Source organism: Centruroides sculpturatus, unplaced genomic scaffold (assembly GCF_000671375.1).
Source record: "Centruroides sculpturatus isolate CEXI.00-Female unplaced genomic scaffold, Cexi_2.0 scaffold381, whole genome shotgun sequence".
Taxonomy (NCBI): Eukaryota; Metazoa; Arthropoda; class Arachnida; order Scorpiones; family Buthidae; genus Centruroides; species Centruroides sculpturatus.
In genome coordinates this window covers 124,418-134,581 of record NW_019384670.1, presented here as the reverse complement: position 1 = coordinate 134,581, position 10,164 = coordinate 124,418, and the positions used below count along the sequence as shown (strand labels likewise).

General features: G+C 32.7%; 1 protein-coding gene across 2 annotated transcripts in view; it reads left to right on the top strand.

Annotated features, from left to right (window-relative positions):
* The first annotated feature begins 238 nt into the window (after positions 1–238).
* Positions 239–10,164, top strand: part of LOC111626687 (vacuole membrane protein 1-like) — an 81,116-nt gene continuing 71,190 nt past the window's right edge. Inside the window, exons 1-2 of one of the 2 annotated variants that reach the window (XM_023370170.1) lie at positions 1,047–1,177; positions 1,264–1,378. In XM_023370170.1, coding sequence (XP_023225938.1) covers positions 1,325–1,378 — 54 coding nt within the window. In that variant the 5' untranslated portion in view covers positions 1,047–1,177; positions 1,264–1,324. Of the gene's footprint in view, positions 1,178–1,263; positions 1,379–10,164 lie in introns of both variants that reach the window. The other variant, XM_023370168.1, reaches the window with a different exon arrangement.

The following is a 10,164-nucleotide window of genomic DNA, read 5'->3' as shown; positions in this document are numbered from 1 at the left end:
ATCAAAAAATTGGCGCATGGTATGCAAAAGGTTGGCCACCCCTGCTGTAGAGCATCGATTATCCGAATCAATCGGGACTGGGCTTGTTCGGATAACCGATAATGTACGAAAACATATATTAACCTATCCCATTTTGAAATTCGTTCAAATCCTGGCACCCTCTCACGATCGCGCTAGTGCTGCCAGCTAAAACACGCGCACCAACAAAAATAATATTTGAGTAGCCCAAGACTAGCGGAAATTTAAATTTGCCGACTGGAAAGCTTTCGGATAATCGATGCTATACTGTATTTAGCTTGTATGCTTTATGCTGTAATTCTAGCATCACTCGCATAAGGCAAACGGGAAACACGATAATCGCTAACAATTTATTATTTCATCTTTCAGAAACGAAAAGCATTTAATATTCATTCCTTATGTCCTTCGATTATAATTACACCGGCAATTTAAACAACTGTCTAGAATTAATAGTTTGTCTTCCTTCTTTACTTCTATCCCAACTGTAAAACTAACATTGAATAAAGCCACCATTTTTGCTTCGGACCGACATCAATTCAGCGCTTAACATCTATACGTCCTGCTATTCGCCCAATCGACTGCTCTCGCGAGATCTTACCCTTAGCTCGTTCCACCCCGCGGCGGGTCGAGCCGCCGTCGCCGCCGATCGCCTCTAATCGGAAGGCGACGTCGGACGGCATCATTTATGACCTTTCCGAAATAAAGGCGGCGGCCGAAATCCGACCTCCGCCTCCAGTCATTCCGGCAGAGACGAAATTCCTCCAGAAAACATATATTAAGTGACAAAGCATTTTCGAATGGCGACCGCCGTCGACGGCGCCGCGTCGTCTCCGCGCGAAGACGTCGGCGCCGCTTTGGATTGTGGGGAGCCGGCGGAAGTACGACGTAAACCGCGACGTCATCGCGACGTAAAAATCGCGTTTACTCGGTAGACTTTAACGTAATATATTTACCGTATAACGGCGGAATATAATATAATAATAATAATTAATGTTTTTCCGTCGATAAATACGTCTCCCGCCTCTATGATATGGGAGCGACCAGATCCGGCAAGAAGCGAACGAATTCCGGTCAAGATTACAGGACGTTCTCCAAAGACGATCTGAAGCAGGAACTGAGGAAGAGAGGCATTAAATGCGGCGGAAAGAAAACTGATCTGGTAAGTGCCGGACCTTTTAGCAAATCCCATTAATTAATATGGACGGCGGAGATCCGTGACTCGTCTCTTTCCTTTCTACTTCCCAGCGATCGATGCGACGTTCATACGCAGTTGCGTTCGCTTTAAAACATCGCCCTTTTCTGCCAAATGTTCCCGTCTTCCGTCGTCTCCACTCGTTTTTGTCGCCTTTCCCACCATACGGTACGTTTCTCTCTTCTCTCGAGTTTTTCCTTTTTCGTTTTCCGCTTAACCATTATTCGATTTTCCGCATTTCCTCCGATCGTGGTCCATTTCGCCTCCTTCGAAAATTCCCAAGAAATAATATAAATTTCTTCTTTCGAAGATTGACGTTTGACCTCCGATCGCTTTCGAAACGTAAATATCGAGCTCGCTTTCTCGCGAACCTTACGGCGACGATGACCAGTGAGTCTTCTTGATGCCTTTATCCTTCTTCGTATTTCGCTGTCGGGAGACGAGTAGAAAACGATACGTTTCTCTTTCTGGGCGGGACGTCGCCGGGGTCATGTCCCCGTTACCCTTTGCCGTGCTCCCGGCGGTTCTTTGCCTCGGCCGGGGAGGGGAGCCGTACCGGTCCGGTTTCTCGACCGGTCGACCTCCTCCGAATGCGGCCCTCCGGACTCTCCTCCCGCGCTCTTTAAGATTTGCGGAGTGGACGAAACTCTGTGCGTAAAGAGGGGAACGATATCCCGAAACGAGTGTTGTGGTGCGGTGCGGTGGTCTCGATTAACCGAGGGGCCGTAGCGAGGAGAATTGTACGAGATTACTCTGTCGACGGACTGGAGAGTGTAGTGAATATGTGGGTAATGCAGAACAGAATTAGTACAGAACCTAGTAAGAGACAATTTGTTTTATGAATTTTGTATCCAAAGGGGAACTAAATTTTAAAAAGCACTTACTCTGGAGACATCACACAACAATACAAGAATATTGTTATAAAATCAATCATTTTTTAATTATTATTAATTTAATAATTATGGATTGTGAGGCTTTTTCTGACAAATGGTCGAAAGAAATCTTAAAAAAAAGAAGAAAAAAGCACGCTTTGAATGCATTTGGTTAAAATGGAATAGATGTAAAGAAAGCTTTGAAGTGGAATGTCTCACAAAGGATTGTTCTTGGATATTAGTAGAGTGGGTGCCACTGATAATTATCAAAGGTAAAATTTTGCCAGATAACCTTTGTTTAAAGTTTGTATGATGGTGGTGAACAATAAAATATATTTGGACAATGTCAAGAAATATATACTGAAGTCATTCGTTTGTCTTAAAGTGTGTAAATGTTCTTCCCGTGCATAATTTTGTTGGATGTCACTTAGACAATGAGCAAGAAGACTGGAAAGAACCACAGATCCTAGAAGAGCCTCTTGGTATGACATTCTGCTCCAATGCTATTTTTCATTCCTGCATGGTTAAGCTGGATGCACTGGAAAAGCAGTGTTTTTTGTTTTAGAAGTCTGTTTTGCTGGCAGACACTCGCATGATGTAAGACAAATCATAGAGTCTGTGATAAATCTCTTATGCAAATTCTTTTTTTTTTGTAAAGAAGAAAATTGTAAATTTTAAACACTATGTTGTTTTTTTATCAGTGTAAGTCAGCTATTTCATTCTAACAGTAACAAGTTTTATCAAGAAATATTGTGGGTTTAACTCAGTTCTTTTGTTTTTATAAAGACTTGCCTATGGCTCTAATGGGATATTGATAGTGCTAGCAGAGAGAATTTTATCCCATATGTAATGATTTTGTGGTTTGATGTTGCTTGTTCTTGTATGTTGATGAAAAAAGAGATTGAATTTATTATCGAATTTAAAGTGATTTTACTCATTTAATTTTCTCTAATGGCTAACCCAAAAGCATACAGTAAAAAAAATTTATTATCCATAACAGTAAATTAGAAAATCATACTAGAAAAAAAAATGGGTAAGAAGCTCTAGCAAGATTTTAAATTATATTTTTTAACAAATACAGTAGAACCTCGAAAACTCGACCTAATGATCAAAAAATTGGCGCATGGTATGCAAAAGGTTGGCCACCCCTGCTGTAGAGCATCGATTATCCGAATCAATCGGGACTGGGCTTGTTCGGATAACCGATAATGTACGAAAACATATATTAACCTATCCCATTTTGAAATTCGTTCAAATCCTGGCACCCTCTCACGATCGCGCTAGTGCTGCCAGCTAAAACACGCGCACCAACAAAAATAATATTTGAGTAGCCCAAGACTAGCGGAAATTTAAATTTGCCGACTGGAAAGCTTTCGGATAATCGATGCTNAAAATTTATTATCCATAACAGTAAATTAGAAAATCATACTAGAAAAAAAAATGGGTAAGAAGCTCTAGCAAGATTTTAAATTATATTTTTTAACAAATATATATTTTATTCAAATGAAGTTTATCAGTTCTAATATGGTAATGTTTTGGTATGCAAAGGATTTTTGCATTTTTGAAAGATGTTCTTGGTGGTATTGGACAAAGAAAATGCTGTTTAAATACTTCATGATAAATTTTAAATTACAAAATCAGTAGATAAGCCTTTATTGAGGGCAAGTTCATTACAAAACTTGCCCTCAATTTTAAGTTATTGGATAGGTTATCTATACAAAAATACAATACTTTCAAAAAGTTTTATTGGTCCAACATAAACTTTTGTCAAAATTTTGATTAAAAAATGTTTAAGTTGTTTTATGGTTTGATAAATTTGGATTTGTATTGAGAACTTCTGATATGTATAGTCAATTTAAGTAGAGTTGTCCGTTGGGTTGCTTCATTTAAGTGTACTATAGGAGAGAGTGATAGGACAGTGTTTTTTTTTTTTTTTTTTGTTAATCAAGAAGTTTTAATAAATATAAATATTTAATAGAAGATAATAATAATGATGTAATTAATGAAATTAACATTGTGCATTCAACTCCTGCTCAAGTTAAATTGAAGCTCAAGGGAGAATATGTGCATTCATAAACAATTCTATCACCTCTTAAAGATGCAAAAATGAACTAACCTAAGGGCCAACTATAAATCTCTGCATAAATTTTCATACTGCAGACTCATTGGATTGTAGTTTTGATCTCTTGTAAGTCATGTTCTATAATTTCAGAACAACATTTTCTAACTAAAAATATTTTACAAAGTATAAAAACAATTTTTGTTTAAATCAACAAAGTATTTGTATTTTAGTTCAGAAAGAGTGAATGCATTTTCTAATTTTTGTTTTAAATTATAATGAATTTTAAAGTTGTTTTATTTTTTCTAGGCGTCAGAATTTTTTATCGAGCTATTCGGACTTCAGTAGCTAATGTTGAATGATTAATCGAGAGCCGCATAAATTTATTAGACGGGTCGTATGGTGGCCATGCCTGATCTAGTATCATTTTANATTTTTGTTTTAAATTATAATGAATTTTAAAGTTAATTATTTTTCAGTATGTGTGTGTGTGCATATATTTAATATATAGGTAATATTATTTATATCAATATATATCTTTTGATACTACACTATAAAATGCAAAATTTTTAATTTAGCACAAATACCTGATTGGAAAAATGGATAATCATAGACATTCACCTTCATCTTTATTAAAAAATCTATGATTGAGTCATTTTATACTCAAAATAATTCATAAAGGATTAATTATCAACACAGACCCAAAATTTTGGAAATTATATAATTTTAAGTGAATACAGAAAACACAATTTAAATAGACTGCTGAAGAAAGTGTTTTTCAATGGGCAACTTGACTGTCAAACTGATGGCAAAGAAACGTTGTGACCATACTTAAAATTGTACATTTTAACAAAATTTTCAGACCAGAATTAATGACATTCAGAATTACTTATACTAATAAACACACCTGATTTATATTTGCTGAGTTTTTTCTTTATTCCAAACGTTTTCAGCCTATCCAAATAGGCTGAAAATGTTTGGAATAAAGAAAAAAACTCGGAAAATATAAATCAGGTGTGTTTATTAATATAAGTAACTAATATTGCTGAGAAGACAGACAGACAGACATTCAGAATTTTGCAGAATCTAGATAATGTAATTGTTTCATCATTGAGAAAATGCTGTGATAAAATGCTATATTTAAATCACTATTAATAAATTTGTGAACTTCCAATAAAACAGATTCTTAAATTTACATTGAGAATCAGTTCCTAGAGTACTTTAAGACAACCAGGTTTATCATTAGGAGATACAATAGTAAACTACCTTGACAGCCAAATTAACTGTAGCAGTTCATAATCAATAAATCACCATTGATTTTATGAATCTATAAACCACATATTTTCAAATGATTATAAGTTTAAATTATCGGAATTTAAAGTATAATAAATTTGACTTGGTCCATACTTGTACACAAACACACATTCACGATAAATCCTAACACTAAAAGCAGGAATGTTTTCTTTCTTGTAGAAAATATGCTCTCAAGCATCTAAATATCCTTTTAAATTAAATAATAAATTTAAAATAGTATTTCTAATAAATGAATTTTTTCTAATAAAAGGAAATATTGCTTCAAAAATAAAATTTTTTAAAACATATCATTTTAGAAGAATTATAAAATAAAATAATTCAATCAGTTATGTTATCATATTTATTCACTACATTTATAATATAGATGACAGTTAGATAACACATCACTCAAAATAAATGGTTTGATAGCTATGTTATGATGGATGAACTGTGTTCTTGGAAAGCAGTGTTTTGGTCTAGAGATGATATACTATATACAAAATAATTAAAAATTACTTCATAAAAATTGTAAAACTTATGGCAGTAATCTTAACTTTACTGTTGCATGTGGAACTTTATGGTTGCATGTCAAGTTCTTGTTACATAATAATGAATTATTACTACTAATAAAATTTGTTAATTATATCCTCTTTTTTTATTTTGAATGTTCTACCATATTTTATTGAAAATATGATTCTAAGTATTGTGGTAGTTGTAATTGTTTTTTTACTGGAAATCTTAAAATTTATTAAATGATACAATATAATTTTATCAGATAATACATGATTAGGGTTACTTAGTTTAAGCGTATTTTAGTATTTAATGCAGTACTGATTAATCTCTCTTTTTTTTTTAGATTAATTCTATTAAAACATATAGAAAACAATGTTGTATAGGTAGTAGAGATATAAGTTATATGTCAGTTTTATATGCAGTAAAACAAATAAAAATATTATTGAATAATTAAAACAAAAAAAAAAGAAAATGATGTTCTTAAATAAATTTAAATAGTCATAGCTTGTCTTTCCAAAATCCCATTTGGTTTTCAAACAAGTAACCAAAAATTGTGACATGGGCAAATTACAGTATTTAATTCATAATATAAAAACGTCATTATCAAATATTTTCTTAACTAAATATCATTATTGTGAAACTAGACCTAGTTTTTTTCATTAAGTTTATAGCATTTAATCTTTTATTTTTAAATGTAATCTACTATATAGGTCTCTATTTCAACATAGTTCTCCCAAGTAGAGCATATGACATCATTAACTCTTAAAATAATAGTAAATTATTTTATTTAGAGTGAATAATTGCTCATATATTACTGTGTTAATGTCAGTCTACAGGAACCAAATGAAGTGAAACAAAAGAAAAGTGAATATTGTTACTGACAACCCTTAAAGAACCTTTAGGTCTGGTAACCAAAAAGAAAACATTTAATAAATCATCCAATAAACCTTGTTACTTGTAAAACATAAGTTCTCTTGGAAATGATAGAAAGATATTTTAAAATTACATTTTATTTTTTCTTTATTGTTATAAGTAATCATGAAAATAATAAATAAAATAACTTTATGGTGGAATTGAGAATTTTTACAAGAAAGCAGTCAGTTTGGATAGTTAGTAGATTTTTTAGTCTTGGAAATTACTGTATGCTTTATAGCATATTCAGGATGGCAAACTACTTTAAGTGCTTAGTGTTAGAAATATTTTTACCAGTTTTAAAGTGCTTAGCAGTATGTCCCTGGTTTTGATATCAAGCTGAACAGCAACAAGGCAGAGAACAGTTGTTAGACCCATTCTTATGTTACAGCAATTTTCTTTAGCTATTTTCTTACAATCTAGTAGGTGATCGGGAGGATCAGACTAGTTTTAATAAAAATAGGAAAAGAAGTTCCTATTCTTGTTTTTAGAAAGTAGTATTTTTCTTCTCCAAGAACCATTGGTTAGCCAGAAACTATTTGAAAAATGAATGCTTCCTGTTTTTGGTCATCATAAAAATTTAATTTAGGGCCTAATTATTGATTAGTTTCTAAACTAATAAAAATTTGAAGATATTTATTGTAAAGATAACATAGCAAGAAAGGAATACTTGAAAAAAAATAATTTTAAAAATAAATTTTTAAATTGTTGAATGTTATTGAGGCAGAGCATTAACAAAGCCTCTTTGGTAAATTTTTACCATGGTAGACCCAATGGCTGCACTTCCGGTTGCCATCTTATTTGTGGACTTCATGTTCACAAACAAGATGGCAACTGATGAAATATACAAAAACTAAATTCATTACAGTGCAATTATTACAATAATCTGTATTAAAAACAATAATATTAAACTCACTTTTTACATACTTTCATTTCTCTTTTTTTTTTTTTTTACACATTCAACATGTTTCTTCACAAGTTGTAGAAAATTTGCCTTTTTCTTTCAAACACGATTTAACTACACTTTTAGATGATTCCAAATTCGTATTTTTCCTATTATTAGGTTGGTTAGGTTAGCTTAACTACATTCCTTTCTTCCATTGCTGGGTTCAGGGGCAGTAGGCACACCTAACCTAACCGAAGTGCAGCCATCTGGTCTGTCATATACTTTGCACAACATGAATTATCTTGCTGACATATGCCTCTGAGAACCCAACAAATTCCTTTAAAAATGCTTACTTTTTCGTTATTTCTTTTACTAAATACATTTTCATCAATTTCAACTATTTTTACCAGACCGCCAACTTTAAATTTAGATTTGTTACTTACAGATATTGTCATGTGAAAAAAATCCATTGAAAATTCTTCTAAATTTTTCTCAGTTTCCAACATTATTTGGTTATATTACTATTAATACAACTAATATTAATTACGGTTGTAAATTCTATAAAAAACAATAAAGTTTCAAAATTCATAAAACCGTTATAAATTTTCACCATTAGTAGCAAATAATTTCAAACTCAAAATTTTGCATATTAATAAAAACTTTTAATTAGTGCCACCTACATCGTAATTCGTCAGGCACATGTTGTCGAGATTCCGGAAGAGCTTCCATTGGGTCTACCAAGGTAAACATTTACCGCTTCCTCTATGAGGCTTATAGAATTGCATTTGTTTTCAAAATATGTTTGATCAATTTTAATTAAACTTTGTCATTTTCCATTAATTGTAACAAGGAATTGAAAAATGTAATTGGGATTCATTGTAAAAATGTAAATGTAAAAAATAGGGATTGAGGGGTTTTTGATATAGAGGGGAATTAAATTGACAATGTCTGTGCTCTGATGCAACTGAGCATGCCTAGTGGAGTAATGTCTAGGGATCAAAAATAAAAACAGCATTGTGCGCATTTAATGGAAAATAGATGTGAAAAATGAACAAAGCAATCAATGGTGATTGCTTTGTTCTTGGATCACCTCTCCATGTCGGCAAGTGCAAGAATTGTCTCTCTGTATGTGGCCAGTGCAAGGATCATGCTTTCCATGGCCAGCAGGTATAAGGATAGCCTCTTTTGTGGCAGCAAGTACAAAGTTTACCTGTCCATGTCCATCAGGTACGAGAATCATCACTTCTGTGCCTAAAAAGTGCAGTGGTTGCTTCTTTCTGGCTCCACCTCAATCCTATTGCAATACAACAAAGTCACACAATTTTCTAATTTTATATTTATATGCATGTTTTAATTTTAGTTTTTTAATTCAGTGTTGAATCAAAAACTATCACAATAAATAAAAATGTATCTGTTGTTAGCAATTAATATATTTCAGGATAGATTCAGAGTCCAAGTATGATATTACTTGGAAGCAGAATTTCCACTGTGCAAGTTTCGTTCATGACATCATTTTTTTGAATTAATATTACATGGATTTGCACTAGCTCTCCATTTTATGCTCTCTGGATGACACTAGGATGCACTGAAATAGCAATGTAAACGACACACTACTATTTAATGTTCTCAACCTGAATGACTTGTGTGTACTAGTGCACCCTAGTGTCAGTATGAATATGCCTGTAGATTTGAAGGATTTGACAATTTTTATTTTATCCTTAAAGTTTGACTTTTCTAACAGTTCTGCTTTGTTCCAAATAATGGTAATATAATTTTTCAAAGCCTTGTTTTAACAGCTGTATCAAAGTTAGTTTTGCTTTCATAAAATTGAAAAACATTGCTCCTTTGATAGAATGTGCTATTTTTAGTCATTTAGTATATTTGTAATGTTTGACATAGATCTAGTACAGGGGTGGCCAACAGTTTTTGCCCCCAGGCCGAATTGGAAAGAGAACTTTTTTCATGGGCTGAACCAGAGGCTGCCCTAGGAAGATTTTGAGGTGGTGTGAGATCTCATTGTGGTGTCACCCTGTAGAGACTAAATTGTACATAGAGATTATAGATACATTTTTCACATTATCATGCTTTATCAACATTCTACGCTGTACTTAAGAGATTTGTAATGGAGGGTTAACTCTAAATTCACAGTGAGTTGTTGACCTTTTCTTTTTTTTTTTTTTTCTAGGCGTCAGAATTTTTTATCAAGCTATTTGGACTTCAGTAGCTAATGTTGAATGATTAATCGAGAGCCGCATAAATTTATTAGACGGGTCGTATGGTGGCCATGCCTGATCTAGTATCATTTTAATATATCTATGTCATATGTTTTTTAAGTATTAAATGGTAACATCACTGTTTGACTAAATCATTAATGATTATATTGATTTTACTTTGTTCTTACAAATTATTTAATTTAGAT